Source organism: Schistocerca cancellata, chromosome 2, assembly GCF_023864275.1.
Source record: "Schistocerca cancellata isolate TAMUIC-IGC-003103 chromosome 2, iqSchCanc2.1, whole genome shotgun sequence".
NCBI lineage: Eukaryota > Metazoa > Arthropoda > Insecta > Orthoptera > Acrididae > Schistocerca > Schistocerca cancellata.
The window spans coordinates 641713006-641737441 of record NC_064627.1 but is presented as its reverse complement, the minus strand read 5'-3'; the positions used below and the strand labels follow the sequence as shown (position 1 = coordinate 641737441).

At 43.3% G+C, this 24436-nt stretch overlaps 1 protein-coding gene across 1 annotated transcript in view; it reads right to left on the bottom strand.

Annotated features, from left to right (window-relative positions):
• Positions 1 to 20122, bottom strand: part of LOC126147553 (neuropeptide CCHamide-1 receptor-like) — a 50986-nt gene extending 30864 nt beyond the window's left edge. The window contains exons 1-2 of the mRNA XM_049915702.1: positions 19289 to 20122; positions 2302 to 2580 (exon numbers count right to left, since the gene is read on the bottom strand). Coding sequence (XP_049771659.1) covers positions 2302 to 2580; positions 19289 to 19615 — 606 coding nt within the window. The 5' untranslated portion in view covers positions 19616 to 20122. The remainder of the gene's footprint in view (positions 1 to 2301; positions 2581 to 19288) is intronic.
• Positions 20123 to 24436: the final 4314 nt, after the last annotated feature.

The window sequence follows — 24436 nt, the reverse complement described above, 5'->3', positions numbered from 1 at the left end:
CCTGCTGCTGTGGCCCATAAGCAGCACCATTCGCTGAACAGTCCTTGACGAGACACTTTTGATAGCCTTTTGGTTGATTTGGGCGGTCAGTTGCTCAAATGTTGCACTTCTATTCGCCAGTACACATCTTCGCCGTCGTTCACCCCTGTCATGTGTGGACCGTGATGCACCACCCTTGCCTCGGAGCCGGTTTTGGATAGTGTCATTCTTCCGTGCTCGGTATGCTCTAACCATGGAAGCTTGACATCAGCTTGTCAGCTTAGCCGTTTCGATAATGCTTCAACCATTGGCCCGAAAGCCAATGATCATGCCCTTTTGGACTACTGATGTGTCTCACAGTTTCCACATTCCGACAAGGAATGTATTTCTTTTTACATCCACCCCACTCGCTTCGTCTATCCTCCAATGCTAGTGCTACCACATGACGTCAGTGAGTGGTTACTGGACGTTGACGTCGAACATAAGTTGTGGTAACATTAATGCTACTGAACTGTGTATTTGCCAGCCACAACAAGACGAAGTCGACCAGTTGCCTCGAGGAAATATTGTAGAATTTACAGAACGTAATTCGGCAGTCGACCCGAGAGCTACGATGATTGATGATTCTTACGTTAGTACCGGCCCCTCTTGGTTGTTGGACAAATTATTCGGAAACGGCGACTGTTGACGCCGATTCAGCCATATACGAAGCCATTCTGCCGAAGGTATGGTAACAATAATGTTTTCAATCCCGTGCTGCGGCTGTTGCGTTTTTTGTTTTTTTATTTTTTTTCCCATCGTTTCGGTCTGCTATGGACCAAGATGATTTTTATGTCTTCCCCGATTGGGTTTTCCTCTTTTGCCAGTAGATTTTCATTTTGGCTGACTGTGCTTCTTTTGTCTGTTTTGACCATTTGTTGGCAGGACGTGGAACGTCTCTCAAAACTTCTCGATCCTGAAAGTCATCTAATGAAATTTCAGGTTCTTGTAAATCCTTTTTAACTTGGCTTGCCCATTTTGAATACGATTTTGTTTTTGAAATTGATGAATGTATGCGATGAGTACGTCTTTGCGAATTCATTCTTTCCAGATGACCAAATAACATCATTCTCCGTTTCCTCATGCTGGTAACAATGTCTTCTCTATGTTCGTATAATTCATAGTTGTGTCTCCCGCGGAAATCTCCGTTTACTTTGATAGGGCTAAGGATTTTCCTCAAAATTTTCCGGTCTTTTATTTCAAGTTTTCGTAGTGGTCCTTTCTTCGTCATGTTTAAGCATTCTGATGCATACAAAGCTGACAGTCCAATTACAGTGTTATAATGACAAAGTCTTAGGTTTAAAGACAGGCTTTTGCTTTTGTATAAGTCTTTGCACAGATGAAAAGCACCTTCTGGTTTAGAGGACCTACTTTGCATAGTTGCATTTTCTGAACCGTCACGTGTAATTATTTCTCCAAGATATTTAAATTTCTTCGACTGTTTGATTTTCTCTTGCTGTATTTTAATATGAGAAGGAGCGTGTCTGATGTTTGTGATGAATTCAGTTTTTTTAAATGCAATTTTAGGCCAATCTTAGCGGCAATTTATTTTAGGCTGGACACTTGAACCTTAGCTTCTTTAATATTATTTGCAATGAGTGCCAGATCTTCAGCAAAAGCAAAAATTTCCACTGAGGCCATTTCTTTTTTGTCCAGTTTGAGTCCCATAACCTGGCGCTACGGTTGTTTTCCACTCTCTGACTATCTTTTCCAGGACACAGCTGAAAAGCAATGGAGAGAGCAGGTCACCTTGTCTCACCCCTGTACAGATTTCAAATGTTTCTGATAGTTCGCCTCTGAACTTGACCTTTGACACTGTGTTATTTAAAGTGGCGCTTATCAGATTGTTTTCCTATCTAGACCAAATTCTGCAAGGGTTCTCTTTATTGTTTCTCGATCAATTGAGTCATACGCTTTTCGAAAGTCGACAAAGGACACAACAAAAGTTTCTGATCTTGATTTGGGGTATGATAGATTTCAGGTTATGGATCTGCTCTGCACAGGATGTTGATGTCCTGAAACCAGCTTGACATTCGCCAAATTGTTGCGTTGTGTAGGTATGAGTATGTCTGATCTATCAACCCTTTACCTGCTGGTGCCGAGCATAGTATGCTGCTGCAGCAACTGACGGAAAATTGTGCGTCTGTATGAATATCTGTCCATAATGATGTCTTTGATGTTTAGAGTTCATTGTTGCCAGTTTCTTTGCATTGTCGTGAGGAGCTGCTGTGCAGGGATTATTGGCCGGACCACCGCTCCCGCGCCGGCACCGCCGCTACTTACCATGTAGTTGATGTGCGTGTTGACGGCGGCGGGCGTGGCGCAGGCGACAGCGAGCAGCCAGATGACGGCGGTGACGAGCAGCGTGGAGCGCAGCCCCTCGGCCCCAGCGCCGCCCGCCCCCCTGCCGGCGGCGCCACCCAGCCGGTGCAGCGGGTCCACGATGGCGAAGAAGCGGTCCGCGCTCAGCGCCGTCAGCGTGAACACCGACACGCCCACCGACACGTCCTTCGTGAATTCCTGCACCTTGCACACCACCGGCCCGTACGGCCACGACTCGAACTGCAACACAGGCGCACTGCGCCTTTAGCTGAGACCAGTGTAACACACCGACATTCAAATTTCAATCCACACAACACGAATTGCCAAGTGAATCTAAGAAGGTTTGGTAAGCGGAAAGACAGATTAAGGGCAACGTGGATATACGAGGGGTATTAATTAAGTTCTAAATTGAAAAACTGTGAACTCCGACGGAACAAGCCTCGGAGGGCCCATCAGCAGCGACTGACCGCCGTCTCCTCCTCAGCCAATAGGCGTCGCTGGATGCATTTATGGAGGGGCAAGTGGTCAGCACACCACTCTCCTGACCGTTACCAATTTTCGTGGCTTGAGCCGCTACTTCTCCGGCTAGTATCTCCTCACTGACCTCACAGGGCCTGAGTGCACCCTGCTTGCCAACAGCGCTCGGCACAACCGTACGGTCACCTATCCTAGTGCTATCCAAGCCCGGCAACACTTAATTTCGATATTGCTGTAGCGGCACATCGAAAACTAAGTACTAAATAGTTGTTTGTGTGTAGTAGTTTATTTAGGAACTTTAGTACTCTTCAACCGGTGTACTTGGTGTTTTCTGGTGAAATATTGCAGAAGAAAGTTTTGCGAACACCTTTCAGTTTCGTTACTGTGTCATTAGACGTTTGATTTTCTTTCTGTGTTAGTATTTTGTTATATTCTCATTCGTTGTTGATTAATACTGTCAATAATACTAGTTACTTTCCTTGTAGAGCAAGTTTGTGATTATTGTAGTCAGTTTTTAACATCTTCTCATTGTAGTAGCGGAACTTAGATAAACCTGTTCTCTTATTTCAATAACAGTAAAATTTTACCATGAGTGAGAAGTGTGGGCTTTGCCGTAGGTTCGTGAGTAGTGGATTGCGGTGTGAGACTTGTTCGAAGTATTTTCCCTGGGGGGAATGCAGTGGGGAAGCCAGTGGGCATTCTGGTGAGATCCTCTCCTGGAACTGCAGGTTATGTAGCAAGAGTAAGTTGGTAGAGGAGCAGGAGCGTAAGATCTGTGCCCTTCAGGTACAGTTGAAAAACGCACAGGAGGAGCTAGATAGGATGAGAAGGGAGAAGGGGGTTGGGGAATGGGAGATGGCTGTTGCCAAGAGATCTACTAGGAGAAGGAGATTTTCAGATAGTTTTACTATTGGTGTTTGTAATAGATTTGACCAACTGTCAGAGTCTAGTGGAGAGGAATCTCCAGTAGCTGTAGATGTAGGAAGTATGCAGCAGACCTCAGCAGTTACGGTGGCTAGGACAGTTGCAAAGTCTAAGAGAAAGAAGAAGGTTCTGCTGTTAGGTAGTTCTCATGGTAGAGGTGTAGGCCAGCAGTTGCAGGAAGTGTTGTGGAGTCAGTACCAGGTCACCAGCATTGTGAAGCCTAACGCAGGATTGGCGCAGGTGACTGTTAACATAGGGGGGTTATGTAGAGATTTTACTAAAGAGGATCAGGTAGTGATTGTGGGTGGGGCTGGTAATAGTATTGACAGGGATGGGGAGTATGACATAGATGGTGACCTGGCAACACGAATGCGCATTTCGTGGAACTGTTTCAGCGTCACGATCGGCCTCATCTTAATACAGCTGTCAGGCGTAATAACATGAGACTTGGGGGTGCGCTGATGACAGAAGGCATGAGTCACATTTCAGTGGTGTCGGTGGAGTCTATCAGCAGGACGGGTTTCACTAGACATGGCCTGCACCTCAACAGATATGGAAAGGGGAGGATGGCAAAGCTTATAGGTGACAGCATAGGTGGGGGTGGTGGGATCACTCATGGGAAAATTCCGGTAGTTGTGTGTGTTAGAGCTGTACCTTTTTTAGACGGAAGCCAGCTGTCAGGTATTCCTGCTTAGGGGAAGTCTCTCTAACAAGGAAATCACTTCCGACAGAGGTTAGGTATCCGATTAATGAGGGAATTAGTATATTTCATCAAAATATGCAAGGTATTAGAGATAAAGTTAGTGAACTACTTATAGATGTTGACTCTGAATTTATTGGTATATCTGAACACTTCTTAAATAAGGAGATAATTCAGAGGCTTCCTTTACCAGGATCAGGTTGGCTGGCAGCTTTTCTAGAAGCTCTTTGAGGTGTGGGGGAGTAGCCATGTATGTGAAAAACGGTATCACATTTGAGTCAATTGATGTTTCAAAGTACTGCACTGAAAAGGTGTTTGAATTTTGTGTAATGTGGTTAAATTTAGTGGAGCTAAACTTCTGACTGTTGTTATTTGTAGATCCCCAAACTCCGATTTCACAACATTGTTGCTAATGCTAGAGGAGGTTCTTGGTTCACTTTATAGGAAATACAAAAAGTTAGTTATATGTGGTGACTTCAATATTAATTGTATAAGTGATTGTGCAAGGAAAAGGATGCTGGTAGACCTCCTTAATTCATATAATCTTATGCAAATCGTATTCTTTCCTACGAGAGTGCAAGGGAACAGTAGTACAACCATAGACTATATTTTTGTTCATTCCTCATTACTAGAAGGGCATTCTGTTAGCAAAAAGGTGAATGGCCTTTCAGATAATGATGCACAATTTTAACTCTAAAAGGTTTTTGTGCTGCAACACATGTTAAATATAGTTATCAACTTCTTAGGAACGCTGATCCAGTTGCTGTAGAGACCGTTGTAAAACTTATCAAGGAACAAGAGTGGCAAGATGTTTATAGTGCTGATATAGTAGACGATAAATATAATGCTTTCCTCAAGACTTTTCTCATGCTCTTTGAAAGTTGTTTTCCGTTAGAACGTTTAAAACGGGGTACTAGCACAACAAACAGGCAGCCTGTGTGGCTGACTAAAGGGATAAGAATATCTTGTAGAACAAAGTGGCAATTATATCAAAACGTTAGAAACAGTCACAATCTAAATGCAGCAGCCCGATACAAGCAGTATTGTAAGGTGCTTAAAAAAGTTATTAGGAAGGCAAAAAGTATGTGGTATGCAGATAGAATAGGAAAGTCTCATGATAAAATTAAAACCATATGGTCATTCGTAAAGAAAGTGGCTGGTCTGCAGAGACAGGTCAAGGATATAGAATCAGTGCGTAGTGGGAATGTCCGTGTTACTGATAAGTCGCATATATGAACAGTATTTAATAATCACTGTCTGAATAAAGCAGGTGAACTAAATAGAAACCTAGTCCCAACAGGGAATCACATAGCGCTCGTAGAAAAAAGTGTTCTACATCTACATCTACATCTACATCCATACTCCGCAAGCCACCTGACGGTGTGTGGCGGAGGGTACCTTCAGTACCTCTATCGGTTCTCCCTTCTATTCCAGTCTCGTATTGTTCGTGGAAAGAAGGATTGTCGGTATGCCTCTGTGTGGGCTCTAATCTCTCTGATTTTATCCTCATGGTCTCTTCGCGAGATATACGTAGGAGGGAGCAATATACTGCTTGACTCTTCGGTGAAGGTATGTTCTCGAAACTTTGACAAAAGCCCGTACCGAGCTACTGAGCGTCTCTCCTGCAGAGTCTTCCACTGGAGTTTATCTATCATCTCCGTAACGCTTTCGCGATTACTAAATGATCCTGTAACGAAGCGCGCTGCTCTCCGTTGGATCTTCTCTATGTCTTGTATCAACCCTATCTGGTACGGATCCCACACTGCTGAGCAGTATTCAAGCAGTGGGCGAACAAGCGTACTGTAACCTACTTCCTTTGTTTTCGGATTGCATTTCCTTAGGATTCTTCCAATGAATCTCAGTCTGGCATCTGCTTTGCCGACAATCAACATTATATGATCATTCCATTTTAAATCACTCCTAATGCGTACTCCCAGATAATTTATGGTATTAACTGCTTCCAGTTGCTGACCTGCTATTTTGTAGCTAAATGATAAAGGATCTATCTTTCTGTGTATTCGCAGCACATTACACTTGTCTACATTGAGATTCAATTGCCATTCCCTGCACCATGCGTCAATTCGCTGCAGATCCTCCTGCATTTCAGTACAATTTTCCATTGTTAAAACCTCTCGATACACCACAGCATCATCTGCAAAAAGCCTCAGTGAACTTCCGATGTCATCCACCAGGTCATTTATGTATATTGTTAATAGCAACGGTCCTATGACACTCCCCTGCGGCACACCTGAAATTACTCTTACTTCGGAAGACTTCTCTCCATTGAGAATAACATGCTGCGTCCTGTTATCTAGGAACTCCTCAATCCAATCACACAATTGGTCTGATAGTCCATATGCTCTCACTTTGTTCAATAAACGACTGTGGGGAACTGTATCGAACGCCTTGCGGAAGTCAAGAAACACGGCATCTACCTGTGAACCCTTGTCTATGGCCCTCTGAGTCTCGTGGACGAATAGCGCGAGCTGGGTTTCACATGACCGTCTTTTTCGAAACCCATGCTGATTCCTACAGAGTAGATTTCTACTCTCCAGAAAAGTCATTATACTCGAACACAATACGTGTTCCGAGACTGTTACCTGAAATGCTCCTCCATGATACTGACAAGAGGGAGATTGAGTTAATAATTAAATCACTAAAGACCAAGAACTCTTATGGATATGACGGGGTATCTAACAGAATACTGAAGTATTGTTCTATGTACGTTAGCCCAGTACTTAGCCATATCTGTAACTTTTCCTTTAGGAGTGTAGTGAAGCCACTTTATAAAAAGGGAGACAGGGATAATGTTGACAATTATAGACCTATTTCTATGCCATCGGTGTTAGCTAAAGTTATCGAGAGGGTTGTATATACAAGGTTACTGGAACATTTAAATTCACATAATTTGCTGTCAAATGTACAGTTTGGTTTTAGAAATGGCTTAACAACTGAAAATGCTATATTCTCTTTTCTCTCTGAGGTTTTGGACGGATTAAATAAAAAGTTGCGAACGTTAGGTGTTTTCTTTGATTTAACGAAGGCTTTTGACTGTGTTGACCACAAAATATTACTGCAGAAGTTGGACCATTATGGAGTAAGGGGAGTAGCTTACAATTGGTTCGCCTCTTACTTTAAGAACAGAAAGCAGAAGGTAATTCTCCGCAATATTGAGAGTGGTAGTGATGTTCAGTCCCAATGGGGCACTGTTAAGTGTGGCGTTCCCCAAGGGTCGGTGCTGGGGCACTGCTGTTTCTTATGTATATAAATGATATGCCTTCTAGTATTACAGGTGATTCAAAAATATTTCTGTTTGCTGATGACACCAGCTTAGTAGTGAAGGATCTTGTGTGTAATATTGAAACAGTATCAAATAATGTAGTTCATGAAATAAGTTCGTGGCTTGTGGAAAATAATTTGATACTAAATCAAAGTAAGACTCAATTTTTATAGTTTATAACTCACAATTCAACAAGAACTGATATTTTGATTAAACAGAATAGGCATATTATAAGCGAGACGGAACAGTTCAAGTTCCCAGGCGTTCGGATAGATAGTAAGCTGTTGTGGAAAGCCCATGTCCAGGATCTTGTTCAGAAACTAAATGCTGCTTTATTTACCATTAGAACAGTATCTGAAATAAGCGACATTTCAACACGAAAAGTAGTCTACTTCGCATATTTGCATGCTTATGTCATATGGTATTATTTTTTGGGGTAATTCTTCTGATTCAAGAAGGGTCTTTTTGGGTCAAAAACGGGCTGTTCGGGCTATGTGTGGTGTATGTTCGAGAACCTCTTGTCGACCCCTATTCAATAGTCTTGGAGTTTTGACATTGCCCTCACAGTATATATTTTCTTTAATGTCGTTTGTTGTTAGCAATATTAGTTTATTCCCAAGAGTTGGCAGCTTTCACTCAGTTAATACTAGGCAGAAATCAAATCTGCACGTGGAAAGCACTTCCTTGACTCTTGTACAGAAAGGAGTGCAGTATTCTGCTGCATCCATTTTCAATAAGCTACCACAAGAACTCAAAAATCTTAGCAGTAGCCCAAACATATTTAATTCTAAACTTAAGAGTTTCCTCATGGCTCACTCCTTCTATTCTGTCGAGGAGTTCCTGGAAGAGCTAAAATTAAGCAAATTCCAGTGTTACATTGTTGATTTTCTTTATTTAAACTTACGACTTGTCCCCTGAATATGTTTCTTATATTTCATCTGTTTCTACAATCTTGTTATAATTTCATGTATTGACTCGTTCCATGACCATGGAGACTTCTCCTTAATGTGGTCCCACGGAACAATAAATAAATAAATAAATAAATTAGGATGCAAAGTTTCTTTGGACATGCATGCATGGCGAAAGGAGCAGGCACTGCCGCGACCACAGCCGTTACAAAACACGTCAAATGAATTCGCAGTTGAGAATAAGGACTACCATCAGCTGTAGAAAGGAATGACGACAATGAAAATTTCTGCCGGACTGGGTCTCGACCCGGATTTCCCGCTTATTGGGAGCAGTCGCCTTACCAGTTGGATCTCGGTGCATGACTCACGGCCAGACGCATGGTTGATGCCGGCCGTTGTGGCCGAGCGGTTCTAGGCGCTTCAGTACCGAACCACACTGATGCTACGGTAGCAGGTTCGAATCTTGTATCGGGCATGGATGTGTGTGATGTCCTTAGATTAGTTAGGTTTAAGTAGTTCTGAGTCTAGGGGACTGATGACCTCAGATGTTGAGTCCCATAGTGCTTAGAGCCATTTGAACCCATGTTTGATGTCATATGGGAGTTTGGATCTGGCCGTGAGTTGTGCACCGATATCCAGATGTTAAGGTGACACATCCCAATAAGCTGGATATCCGGGTTCGACACCCAGTCCGGCAGAAATTTTCATTGTCATCATTCCATTCTGCAGCCGATGCTCTTACTCACAACTGCGAACTCATTTGATGTGAGACTTAGTTTCGGTGATCTGACAAGAACCGATGTTACCACTGCAGCAAGTTCCAAATATCAACTCGAAAAAAATTGCCACATAGTTAACTTCTATTTACTTGCAGCTACATATGTGCAGTCTGCTTGTATCGGGAATTACCAGCGGATAAGACAAAAACTGCAAAGTTAAATAAAAATTTGGATAAGCTGAAAGAGGAATGATAACGTGTGAATCAATAAATGCATGCGGATCTACGAAGGGCAGTCATACGCTATTAACGATGACCTCGAAGACATAAAACTATATGTTAATTTTTTGTTTACAGATGATTGTTTGACTTCTAACTGCGCCGCATCACCGCGAAATACCTCTATATGAGCATGCACAAAATATCTCAGCCCATTGCTGACATGGAGTATCGTTTGCCATTTCGTTTTCGACAGAAGCAATGGAAATGTCGCAGCTGTGTCAGCTCAGTCCAGAAGGCTATAGATGTCGGTAAAGTAGTATTCTAAGGCGTTAACCGGACGTTCAGAGAAGTTATAACCCTCCTTTGAAGATGTCCTCCTCAGACAGCTCTCGAAATAAATCAACTTGATCACGGCTTAATAGCCCGGAATATTTTTAATAAGTTTACAGCTTATAAAGACTGTACTATGTGAAACACTATATATGGGATGATTTATGCAGTAGTTACATACAAACAGAAATATATGTGCAAGATAGGAAGATAAAGACCTTGTAAAGACCATAAGAGGAAAATCGGGTAAGTGATACGACTGCTTTGAGTGAATGTATCATTGTTTTATTTGAAGCAATTATGGGCTGAATTATTTGAGGACGATACTGTTATCAAAAGAACAAATTTTTGAAAGCACAAATAACGTGCTGTTTGAATGGTAATATTAGACAAGAAGTTATTTTGCAGCTGGTAACGTTCAGCATTGATGCTCACAACGTTTCAAAACGAAATGTCACAATCTGATTGTGAGTATAACTAACATGTAGCCTTACATGTGGCGTAGCTTTTGATAATAAATGGTAATGTTAAACTGAGTGAATAGGGTGCAACCAACAGCAGAGTATGGGGCACGTTGGAACAAATGGTGCCTGTCGTCTGGGCTCCGAAATGTGTGTGAATTCCTGAGGGACCAAACTGCTGAGGTCATCGGTCCCTAGACTTACACTCTATTTAAACTAACTTATGCTAAGAACAATACACACACCCATGCCCGAGGGAGTACTCGAACCTCCGGCGGTAGGGGCCGCGCAATCCGTGACATGGCGCCTCAAACCACGAGGCTACTACGTGCGGCGTCTGGGCTCCGAGGTCATATTTGGGTCATTCCAGTGATTGGCAGGGAAAGGTTGAGAAACCAGTTTGCATATGGAGTTTCAACGAAGCTTGTGATTTTCAGCCTTGTTCTCAGAACTGATTGTGTTCTTTTGGTTCTGAGTAGAATGGATGGAGTGAAACAGAGACTTCTGTGAAAGACTATGCTGCGATTTCCTGGACTTGGGCTGAGAACTATAGAATCTTCCTAAGTGTGTCAGGTGAGCACAAGATATCAGAGACTGCTACTCAGGTAGCTGACTGTGTGTGGCGTGCACACAAGGGTTTCGAGAAGAGGCAACTCTCCATCCAGCCCAGTTAACGATCGCTGTAGGAAACCCTGAAGTATCACTATGTACGATTGAAAGAAATGTCTCCCACAGGTGAGAATATTAAAATCCTAATGGTACACTGCCGAAGCATTCGCAACAAAGAGCCAGTGTTTGCAGCGCTCATGAAAAAGCAGTGAAGCTCACATAATACTAGGTACAGAAAGCTGGATGAGACCTGAAATTAATAGCAGTGAGATTTTTGGGGAAAATTTAAGTGTACATCGGAAAGATAGGTTTATGGGCAATGCAGGTGGCGTACTGATCGCATTAGACGAGAAACTCAGATCCACCGACATAAGAATTGAAGCTGCATGTGAGATTGTTTGGGCTAGATTCAGTAGCAGAGGTGGGCATAATATCATAATTAGGTTTCTCTACCACCCACGAGAGTCATCTCCTGATGTAACCGAAAACTTTAGTGAATACCTCAGTTCACTTGTACGTAAGTTCCCCAATCATCCTGTAATCGTCGGTGGTGACTTTAGTCATCCAACAATCAATTGGGAAAATTACAGTTTTGTTTGTGATAGGCGGATAAGACATCTTATGAGAAGTTACGAAATGCCTTCTTTGAAAACTACCTTTAACAGATAGTTAGGAACCGCACTCGTGGTGGAACTATATTGGATTAAATGGCAATCAATATACCTGACCTCTTTGAGGATGTCCACATCGAAACTGGTGTCAGTGACCATGCCGCAGTTGTGGCAGAAATTATCGACAAAGTGCAAAGAACACCTAATACATGCAGAAAGGTTCATTAAAATGGATAAAAATGCAGGAGTGACATATCTGAATGAGGAACTGAAACTTTCAGCACAGGGCAGAAGTATGTAGAGGAACTATGGCTCAAGTTTAAAAGAATAGGTTGTCCATGCACTGAGTAGATATGTACCCAGTAGAACAATTCACAAGGGGAAGGAACCTCCATGGTGTACAGTCACTGAAAAAACTTCTAAAGAAACACAAATTACAGCATAATAAACGTAAATGGGAGAGTAGGGCCATAGACAGACTTTTGGTGGATGAAATGCTTTTAGCTGTCAAGAGAGCAATGCGCGATTCTTTTAGTGAGTACCGTGGCAGAATATTGTCAAACGATATTTCACAAAAACCAAATAATTTCTGTTCGTATTTAAATGCTGTTGGTGGCGCCAAAGTTAGTGTCCAGCCCCTAACGAATGAGATAGGATCTGAAATTGAGGTTAGCAAAACAAAATCTAAATGGCTTAACTCCGTTTTCAAATGTTACTTTATAAAGGAAACCCCAGGAGAATTCTCGCAATTTAATCTTCGTATTACTGAGAAGGTGAATGGTATAAGAGTGTCTGAGGTGTTGAAAAACAGTTGAAATCGTTAAAATCGTTAAAATTGAACAAAGCTGTCTACAAGAAGTGTAGTACGAGTGGAAGTGATCCACAAAACTACAGGCCAATTTCCTTGACATCGATTTGTTGTAGAGTCTTAGAACATATTCTGAGCTCAAACATAATGAGGTATCTTGAACAGAGTGACCTCTTCAGTGCCAACCAGCATGGATTCCTAAAACATCGATGGTGTGAAAGCCAACACTCAGTTTTCTCACATCATCTGCTTTGTATCAAGGCAGTCAGGTAGACGCAGTATTTCTTGGTTTCCAAATAGCATTTGACTCGGTACCACACCTACGCTTATTGTCCAAAGTACGATTGTATGGGGTATCAAGTGAAATCTGTGATATGACTGAGGAGTTTTTGGTGAGAATGACAGAGCATTTTATCTTGGATGGATAATCATCGTCAGATGTATTAGTAACTTCGGGTGAGGCCCAGAGAAGTGTGTTGGAACCCTTGCTTTTCATTTGTATATTAATGGCCTTGCGGAGAATATTAATAGCAACCTCATATTTTTTGCAGATGTTGCAGTTATCTGTATTTGGGTACTGTCTGCAAGAGGCTGCACAGATATTCAATTAGATCTTGATAAGATTTCAAAGTCATGCAAAGAGTGACAAATTGCTTACACTTTCGGAAATGTAAAATTATGCACTTCATAAAACGAAAAACACTAGTATCCTGTGACTACAATATCAATGAGTCACATTTGGAATGGACCGACTTATACAAGTACATGCGTGTAACAATTTGTAGCGATATGAAATGGAATGATAACATAGGCCCTGTCGTAGATGAAGAAGGTGGCAGTCTTCGGTATATTGGTAAAAATCTGAGGAAACGCAATCATTCTGCAAAGGAGATCGCTTACACATCACTCGTGAGACCGATTCTAGAACATTGCTCAACTCCGTGGGACCCGTACCAAAAAGGACTAGCAGGGGATACTGAAATATACAGAGAAGGGCAGTAAGAATGGTCATAGGTGTGTTTGATCCAACCGTGGGAGAGCTGGTTGGAAATAGATGAAAACTATCCCAAGAAAGTCAGTTAACAAAATTTCAAGAGCCGGCTTTAAATGATTACTCTATGAATATACTACAACCCCCTATGTAAGATGGTGCGGGAAGAAACCCTACTAACTGGCACAACGGGACATAGCCTCTGCCACGCACTTCACTGTCGTTCTGAGTGTGTAGATGAAGATGTAGATGTAGCAGATACCCACTTAGGCTATTTCCGTTTAGACTTCTTCGTTCCACATCTATTTTAAGTTTTCAAGCCATTAACGATTGTTTAGCTGTATATATGTCTATAACACACACTATATTTTCGCCACGGAACAAAAACATAAATGTGTAAATGTAACGGAAAGACCGTTGCCTATTTACACGAAGCCATACGTACAGAAGTGTCAGCAAATTCACATGTTGAGCTTTCGTTCGTTTTGGTTTACAAATTGTAGTGTTGTTGATGGTTTTGACAGATAGTCGACGTACTTTAAGCGGCACGTGCGGGAAGAGCAACTGTCTCTAAATTCTGAATGTCCACGTGCAGAAAAAAAAAAAACGTGATGGTACTCTTGGGGAGTTGGGTACACACAAACCTACATATACAAACATTTATGTGCCAGCGAAGGGCTACCATAATCAAGGAAAGCTGTTTTCTTGCATGACTTCTCTGAGACAGCGAATATGTGAGACAAGGATATACTGCCGATGGAGCTGGGTTGTCAGTAAAACACCTCTGCTGCCGACGGCTACAAAAGGGGAGGTCTTGAGAGGCCATTAGGACACCGAGCCGTAGAAACAAGAGATCAGAGTCGCCGTCGCGCCAGATGTTGCTGCAGTCTCTGCAAGAATCGGCCGAGCTCTAAACAAGAAAGAAATCAAACCTGCGGTGCGACCAGCAGCAAAAGCAAGGAAACTCTCGGACAGAGTGAAAGAAAACGTAGGCCATCGGACGTTCGCAGTACGTCGAATTCACTGCGAGTGCGGCACTCGCCTATACAGGATGGTCAGAAATGGTCTGAAAAGCTAGTAAGGTTATTGCAGAGTAGATTGTTCTGACAAATAATTGTTATATACGAAATTTCGATACGTTGCACCCTTTTCGAATTAATTAACATTGAAACTAGCCAATCACGCCGTTGCTCGCAAATTCAAGCGGGGCAGTAATACAATTTAGTGTTAGTTGTTCTCATAGCGTAGATGATAACGTACGAGACTGTTCAGCCTTTCGCTCGGGTTCGATCCCATATCCAATTTTTGTATCGCTCTCTTCTTCGGTTTTAGGAAATCAAGCAAAGAACACGTTTGCCGACACTATTTCTGTCTGGGGCCTTGAACATCGTGCACAACAACCTAACTGGCGATCTACAACGCTAATCAACTGAGAAACGGCACATTGTATCAAATTTTTTTCTAATCAGTTATATCTCAGCACAATATACTCTGCAACACCATTAAAAGCTTTTCAAACTGTTTCTGATCGTCCTGTACATGCAAAGTAAGACTAAGCGAGGAAGGGGAATTAGCCTTGGCTGAGTACCGCTTCACAGAAGCACTTACTATAAACTTCGGAAATACTTGTGTTGTCTGTCTGGCCTGTGGCTGGTGGGACGTTATTACTGAGGAAGCACTTGAGCTACGACCTGGCATTCCCGAACAGCTAAGCGCGTCACAGCGCCGTTTCCGAGATATGAGGAGGTTACCCTTCACCGAATCGATACTCCATCGCAGATTAGTAACGAGGGCTGTTGAGCTGTCTAGCCTGCATAGCTGGTGTCCCACATTCAACTATGTGGACACTATGGTGGCTTTAGAAAGCTTCCTCACACTTGAAAATGAACTACTCTAGACCCAGACGGATGGGGCGCACAGATTCCGTCCCGGGGTGAGTGGTGCCGCCAGAATGGGAAGGAGGCAAACAACTACCAAGAACATTGGGTCAAGCCAAGCCACTATAAATCCTGGATATGGTAAAAGAAGAAGGAAAAGAAGAAGAAGAAGAATAATTGAGATGCAATTACATCGAATGTCCTTTATTGAGAAAAGCGATTTGCTCTCATTGTTGCTTGGCCACCTTTATTCGTAGCAATGACACAGGAGTGACAACACTCTGCATTTTGTAAGACGGCAGAGCGCCAGCTGCTGATCACGTGTACACAGGACCAGGAGGTGACGGTCTATGTACCTCCAGCACTTGGCCTTAAGGTGAACAGAGGGACCATGTCTTCTGTAACTTCAAGGACACACTGAGGAACGACGCATCGAGAAACCCGTGAAGATTTTATTCTAAAACTGTGTAAAGATATAAAGCAGAAAAACGAATAAAAGTGAGCACGTACTAGTAATTTTAGAGATCTGTGATCCGTGAGCAATGGACCTTGCCGTTTGTGGCGTTACTTGCGTGCCTCAGCGAATTCGTACCATAGGTGCACCCTCAGCGGTGTGGTGTGTGTTGAAAGGCCAGACAAAAGTGTGGTAACTGGAGAGGGGCAGCAGTCTTCTCATTAGTTGCAAGGACAACAGTTTGGATGATTGATCTGATCTGATCTTGTAACAACAACAACGCGCCTGGAATAAGAGAAATTCCGTCAAAACTACCGACAGCCCTGGGAGAGCCACCCACGATAAAAGTATTTCATCTGATGTGCAAGATGAATGAGACAGGTGAAATACACTCACACTGAAGAAGAATGTAATAATTCCAGTAACTAAGAAAGCAGCTACTAACATCTGTGAATATCACCGAACTATCAGTTTAATAATTCTCGGTTGGAAGATATTAAGACGAATTATTTACAGAACAATGGGAAAACTCGTAGAGGCCAATCTCGGCAAAGAAAATTTCGGATTTCGGAGGAGTGTAGGAACACGCGAAGCTATACTGATCCCTTGGTTTATCTTAGAAGACAGGCTAATGAAAGGCAAACCTATGTTTATAGCTTTTGTAGGTTTAGAGAAAGTTTTTGACAAAGTCGACTGAAATACATTGTTTGGAAATCTGAAGGTATCAGGGGTCAAATTCAGGGAGCGGAGGCTGTCAATAACTTGTACGAAAGCCTGACAGCTGTTTAAGAGTCGAAGGACATAAAAGTAAAGCACTGGTCGAGAAGAGAATGAGAAAGGGTTGTACCCTAGCGCCCGTGTTATTCAGCCTGTGCAATGAGAAAGCAGTGAAGATAGCCAAACAAAAATTGGCAGTAGGAATTAAAGTTCAAGATCCAGGAATGAAACCTTTGAGGTTTGTCTAATGCATTAACAAATTCAAAAGAAGGAAATGGAATGTAGTCGAATTAAATACCGTCATGCCGAAGGAATTATACTAGGAAGCAACACAGTAAAACAGTAGATGAGTTTTGCTCTTTGGATGGTAAAATAACTGATGATGACCGAAGTGGAAATGACAAGAAAAGCGTTTCAGAAGAAGTGGAATCTGTTAACATCGAATATAGACAAGTGTGGATGATAAAACAGTTCAGACAGTAAGAGAATAGAATCTTTCGGAATGTGGTGCTACAGAAGAATACTGAAGATTAAATGTGTAGATCACGTAAGTTATAAGCAGGTAATGAATAGAGTCGCCGAGATAAGAAATTTGTGGCACAACTTGACTAAAAGAAGAGATCAGTTGATACGACACTTTCTGAGACAAAAAGGGCTCACCAGTTGATCATTGGAATGATGTGGGGGTGGGGGGCAAAAATCGCAGAGGGAGACCGAGAGTTGAATACAGTAAGCTGATTCACAAGGATGTGGGTTGCAGCAGTTATCCGGAGATAAGGAGTCCTGTACAGGATAGAGTAGCACGAAGAGCTTCATTAAACTATCTTCGTACTGAAAACGAAGACAGCAACAACATACACATATAAACTGGCGGAAAAAAATCACAACACCAAAAAATAATTGATACAACGTAATGACATTTGGAATATGTTTTTATAGGTAACATTATTAACATTTCAAGATCACAGGATAATGCAAGCGCGAGATAAGCCACTGAAAATGTGTAATGCTGGTACATTAATAACCAGTGTCGCAACCAGGATGTTGAATTTAAGCATGTAAACGTGCATGCCTTGTCTTTTACGGGTACCGAATGTCAGTTTGTTGGATGGGGCTCCATGCCTGTTGCAATACAGGGACGGTTAATGCTGTTCGTGGATGACGTAGCTGTTGTCGTCTGATGACGTCCCATATGCGCTCGATTACAGACGGATCTGCTGACCGAGCAGGCCAAGGCAACACTTCGACAATCTGCTGAGCATGTTGGGTTAAATGAGCGGTATGTGGGCGACCGTTTTCCTTATGGGCACCTCCTCTAGAATGGTGTTCACGACTAGGAGCTTAGCAAGTCCAGTCACCAAATTGACGGACAAATTTGCAGTCAGTGCGTGGGATAACCACGAGACTGCTCATGCTGTCACACGAATCCTCATCCCAGACCATAACTGCTGGTGTAGGTTTATTGGATTCCTGAGAAATCAGTACCCAGAACAACGACCTCTGGCCGTAATAGCGGCCTTCATACGCCTAGGCATTGAGTCAAACAGAGCTTGAATGGCGTGTACAGGTACAGCTGCCCGTGCAGCTTCAACACGATACCACATTTCACAAGAGTGGTGACTGGCGTATTGTGGCGAGCCAGTTGCTCGGCCACCATTCACCAGACGTTTTCAATTTGTGAGAGATCGGGATAATTTGCTGGCCAGGGCAGCAGTCGAACATTTCTGTATCCAGAAAGGCGGTGTGCATTATCCTGCTGAAATGTAGGGTTTCGCAGGGATCAAATGAAGGGTAGAGCCACGGGTCGTAACACATCTGAAATGTAACGTCCGCTGTTCAAAGTGCCGTCAATGAGAAAAAGAGGTGATCGAGACGTGTAACCAATAGCACTCCATACCATCACGTCGGGTGATACGCCAGTATGGCGATGACGAATACACGCTTCCAATGTGCGTTCACCGCGATGACGCCAAACACGGATGTGACCATCATGATGCTGTAAACAGGTGCACCTAGGTTCGTCGTTGAGTACACCATCGCAGGCGCTCCTGTCTGTGATGCTCCATCAGTGGTAACTGCAGCCATGGTATCGGAGTTGACAGTCCATGCTGCTGAAAACGTCGTCAAATTATTCGTGCACATGGTTGTTGTCTTGCAAACGTCCCCATCTCAGGGATCGAGACGTGGCTGCACGATCCGGTACAGCGAGAAAGCGGATAAGATAGCAGTTATATCGACTGCTACTGATACGAGGCCGTTGTGATCCAGCACGGCGTTCCGTATTACCCTCCTGAACCGACCGATTCCATATTCTGCTAACAGCCATTGGATCTCGACCAAAGCTAGCAGCAATGTCGCGAATCAATAAACCGCAATCGCGATAGCCTAAAATCCGACCCTTATCAAAGTCAGAAACGTGATGGTACGCATTTCTCCTCCTTACACGAGGCATCACAACAACATTTCATTAGGCTACGCCGGTCAACTGCTGTTTTTATATGAGAAATCGGTTGGAAACTTTCCTCATGTCAGCACGTTGTAGGTGTCGCCACCGGTGGCAACCTAGTGTGAATGCTCTGAAAAGCTAATCATTTGCATATCACAGCATCTTCTTCCTGCCGGTTAAATTTCGCGTCTGTCGCACGTTATGCTCGTGGTGTAGCAATTTTAATGGCCAGTAGTGTACTTGAAGCGATTTAGGGAAATCACGGAAAACCTAAATCTGAGAACGAAGAATACTGACTTGCTTATAGAGCTGGCTTCACAATTCTGTCTTCGCTGTAGTAGTGGCTTTGTCGGGATGATTAGGATGAAATACTAGCAAGACCATGTACGGTGTTCAGCACGGGTGCAGTACTCACCGTGTAGACGGTCCCCGTGAACGGGACGCAGGTGATGATGACCAGGAGGTCGCCGAGCGCCAGCGACAGGATGTAGGTGTTGGGCGCGCTGCGCATGTTGCGATGGCGCGCGAAGATGAGCACCAGGGTGCCGTTGCCCAGCACGCCGGCCACGAAGATGAGCGAGAAGATGATGGGCACCAGGTAGGTCTCGGGCCGCAGGTGGTACGGCAGGTACGTCTCGTTGGGCATGGCGGTCGTGCTGGCCGCAGACAGCGTCACGTTGGCCCACGCTGCCCACGACCAGTTGCCGCCGTCCTCTACCTCAGCCTGCGCCTCTTGCGTCATTGTGTGCAGCCCACTCCCCTCTCTACCAGCTCCACTTCATTCCTATTGTTGCATCATGTGTTTCTAAGTTCACTAGCAGTTTGCAAAGTTTCTGTCTAACTGGTCATCAGAGGTCAGTATAGAGCACCACTATAGACGTAAAGCTGAGAACTTAATAAGTTCACGTGACAAAAGAGATTTCTGGCGCTCGTCTGTTAATGCCACACTTCTTCAAAATTCTGGGACACTTCTTCTGTAACTGTTCATGTGCAAAGAACAAATGTAGATTAGTATCTTGGTGTGAAGATGTAGTAGCTGATAAAGACACAGAATGTTGTTTTGAAATTTAAATACCAAAGGGCTCATCAAATTTCGTTGATACTTCGTGAAAGAGGAAAGGTAATTTAGCTCACTTAAGGCAGTTCCGAACAATACCAGCTGAGCTTCTTCAACTGAAGCCCCCATGAATATTGGAGAGAGCACCGTTTTATTAACTCCACGGTGGAAAACTCAGCCATAGCTGCTGAACGGCGCTGGTCGACTCAGGTTCTGCAACAGAAAAGGAAATTTGTTTAGCACACACGCAGAATAGATATTAACTGGAAAATAAATGTAAGGAATGTTTCAAAAGAAAGCTGCATTACTGAAAAAAGAAGATGTAGCCAAATAAATATTAACAGTAATGTAAAAGTTTGTGAATTTCGGTCGCAAATATTCAAATTATTTCATTCGTAGGTTTTAATTTCTTCCTCTTAGAACAAATTTTGATAGCTTATCACATTTGTTTGTAAATTATCAATTATTTATTTACGTACAAAAACCGTGAGGCGTCTCAAGACGTAGAAAAAAATTGCTATAAATGTATACGATTTTTTGGAGCAAAAAGTTAAGTAAAGTAGTGTGTGTTGATACACTGGATAGTTTTCAACAAACGACAAAATTTGGATACCAGTTTCCCTTCCTTCACTTCTTATTTCTTCTCCAATCCTATCACCTCTCTTTTATTTTATTCGCCGGCCGCTGTGGCCGAGCGGTTCTAGGTGCTTCAGTCACGAACCGCGCGACCGCTACGGTGGCAGGTTCGAATCCTGCCTCAGGGATGAATGTGTGTGATGTCCTTAGGTTAGCTAGGTTTAAGTAGTTCTAAGTTCTAGGGAACTGATGACCTCAGTGCTGAGAGCCATTTGAACCATTTTTCTTTTATTCCTTTCCTTCTGCTTCTCTCTCGCTTCATTCAGACTATTTCTTCCACTTTTGCTCTTTTCTTTTATTCTGTTACCTTTTCTGTTTCCTTGTCCTTTGGTTGTTCTTTTTTGTTTTGTTTTTAGTTTTCTGTTTGGTCTCCTGCGTTGTTATTTATGTTGTTCTCTTTCTCATCGCAGTCTTATTTTCCCACTCTTTAGATTCATTTGCATGTTCACATTCTATATTCTCAATACCTGTCAGAATTATTTTGCGATGATTAAGAAAAAAAATTACAGTTAGTCTCCTTTTGTCTGTGGAGTTTCATTATTCTGATTTGATAAGAATTTGTATTTGTTTTCATTTTCAGTAAAATATAGCTGATATCTGCGCTCTTGGCATCTTTTGAACTGCATTATTTATCAGCACACATTCCTCCAAATTGACTAGTTATATCTAACTAACTGTCTCTGATGAACAGCCATAGCTATCTCTCTTTAGAGTTTTAATGGACATTTTAATTATAGCTACTGCAGGTGAGTTGAGGTGGTTAGCTCGTGACTCATGTAACATGTTTTAAAATTACGATTGCAGTAACATGTGTTTCTGGATAGTAGTATCAAAACCTAGGTCAGGTTTAAATAAATAGACATCTTGCAACTGGGTGGCTATTTATCAAGTGAAGGTACTCATAATTGCTGTTAGCAGACATACTCTAGATTGTGTCATCTACAGAAGGAGTCGTGGGGAATGAGTCACCTGCATACAGTAGCTAGCTGCTGCACACCTCTGTCCATCTAAAGGGAACCACGCACACGGCCAGTTTCCGCGTTGCTGTTACGAGGGAACGGCCACCCTAGCAAACGGGGGGAGGGTGGGGGGAGGCGATAGGTGATTGCTTGCTCCACGGAGCGCGCCTATCTACTACATGCCGCACTGGCCGCTCAGATTAAAAGCCTCGCTTGGAGTCACTTGGTCGCGCGCTACCGCTAAGGCCTCTACCGAAAATGTCGCCTGCTCCTCTGTGCACGCTCTCAGACACTGCAGCAACACAGCCGCCTCATCTGAAAGACAGGGAAAACGTGAACACCACCAACAATATCTTGAAAGTTATCCACTTTGGTAAAAAGGACCCGTGATCTCCAGTAACTTGTCGCACAGCCATAATGTAGATATGATTTATTCGGTCTGTTACCCAAAAGGAAGGAAAAAATATTGAGCTTTCTATTCAGATGGAAGGTAATATCCACAGAGGCAGAAAATGGAATGAGGGAAGTTAGGGCAGAATGAGTTACTTGAAGAGTTCAGTGAGAGGGCACTAGTTCAGGTATACATGCCAAGTTCACAAGCAGAGTATGAAGAGACACAGAAAGTATAGGAGAATACTGAATCGGTAATTTGGTATGTAAAGCGAGATGGTTAGCACGGCGGGCGTTCAATAAGTAATGCAGATCATATTTTTCTGAGAGCTGGTTGGTTTTATTCAAGATTTCAATACACCGTATTACTCTCCATTCTTTTGGATAGAAAAACCTATCTTTCAGCATAATCTCCGTTCAGTACGACGACCGTACGTCATCTTACTAGGAGGCCACGTGTGGGCGCATGTGGGATTAGCCGAGCGGTCTGAGGCGCTGCAGTCATGGACTGTGCGACTGGTCCCGGCGGAGGTTCGAGTCCTCCCTCAGGCATGGGTGTGTGTGTTTGTCCTTAAGGATAATTTAGGTAAAGTAGTGTGTAAGCTTAGGGGCTGATGACCTTAGCAGTTAAGTCCCATAAGATTTCACACACATTTGATCATTTGTGTACGCATGATACCACTCTACTGGTTACGTCGGGGCGAACGCATTACGGCTTCAATAGCCTCCCTGTCACCCACGTACTGTTTCTCGCAGAGTGAATCCCTCATTGGGCCAAACAGATGAAAGTCAGAAGGTAAGAGATGCAGGCTGCAGGGTGAATGAGGAAGAACAGTCAAAGAAAGTTTCGTGAGCTCCTCTTGGGTGCCTCACACAAGGCACTGCGTTGTCTTGGAGAAGCAGAAGCTCTTCACACTTTTGTGGCGTCGAACACGTTGATGTCTTTTCTGAGGGTAGCACAGAACACTTCAGAACTGACCATTCCAGCATGAGGGAGGACGTCTAACAGAATAACGCCTTCAGAGTCCGTAACTTTACGGACTAAGTGTACGGTTTTGAACTTTTCCTTCGGAGGAGAGTCGCCGCCACACCAGGGATTGGCGTTTCTTTTACGGTTGTCAGTAATGATCCCATGTTTCATGGTCTCTGACAATGTTCGACAAATAACTGTAACGATCAGCCTCGTAACGCGCAAGCAGTTCGGCACAGATGGTGCTTCATTGGTTTTTATGGTCGTCTGTTAGGTGACGAGGATCCCAGCGGCACACACCTTTCAGTATCCAGACTGGTGAACGAGTGAGTCAGCACTTCCAAAAGAGACGTGCAGCTATGCAGCGAGGTGTTTCATCGCGGTCTGTCGATCACCTCGAATGAGAGTTTCCGCACGATACTAATGGTTCAAATGGCTCTAGGCACTACGGGACTTAACATCTGAGGTCATCAGTCCCCTGACTTAGAACTACTTAAAAGGTTTTCAGAAATTACTGCAACCAGTCGCCTTTTATGTAGATGTATTTTATTTAACCATGACCGGTTTCGAGCTGCCTAGCAACTCATCATCAGATGGTATATACATTTAGTGCTTTTTTGTACCCATTGTGTGGGTGGTTGAGTATCTGTGGAGATAAATCTTTCTGCAGGTATATATATCTCTTTTAGGACGTATTTTTGAAACCATTGTGTCTTGTTTTTCACAATTACACAAGTTAAAACTTTCACTAGATGTATATTACTTTTATGAGGCACTGTTGGAAACATATATCTTGTTTTTCGTAAACATCGCTGAACACACTTAGCCACAGATACGAATACAGGATATACACATTATTTATCTCCACAGATACTCAACCACCCACACAATGGGTACAAAAAAGCACTAAATGTATATACCATCTGATGATGAGTTGCTAGGCAGCTCGAAACCGGTCATGGTTAAATAAAATACATCTACATAAAAGGCGACTGGTTGCAGTAATTTCTGAAAACCTTTTCACACCACAGTCGCAGAGTTCCACATCCACAATGGATAAAAGTCTTAGAACTACTTAAACCTAACGAACATAAGGACATCCCACACATCTATGCCCGAGGCAGGATTGGAATCTGCGACCGTAGCAGCAGTGCAGTTCCAGACTGAAGCGCCTAGAACCGCTAGGCCACAGCGGCCGGCCCACACGATACCACATTATAGGAGCTATTGTGATGTGCGTGCGGCCGTCACGCCGGGGAATGGACAGGTCTGCGCGACCTGGTTGCGATGATGACAGACGCCTCGCGCAAGGACTCGCCGCGCTTTTGTTCACTGACAGATCTCCGTAGACATTCTGCAAGTGCCTGTGAGTATATACAATGCTCCGGTTTTCCGCCAAAATAAACCCCTGTGACAGCTCTATGCTATGAACGTGCCTCCGTTGTAGACGCTATTTTGAAAGCTAGGTAAAGCGCCGCCACCTATTGAAGCTTCATGAAACTATAGGGGTTGAAGCGTGAATATTCCGGCACGTCCAGCAACAAATTCTGC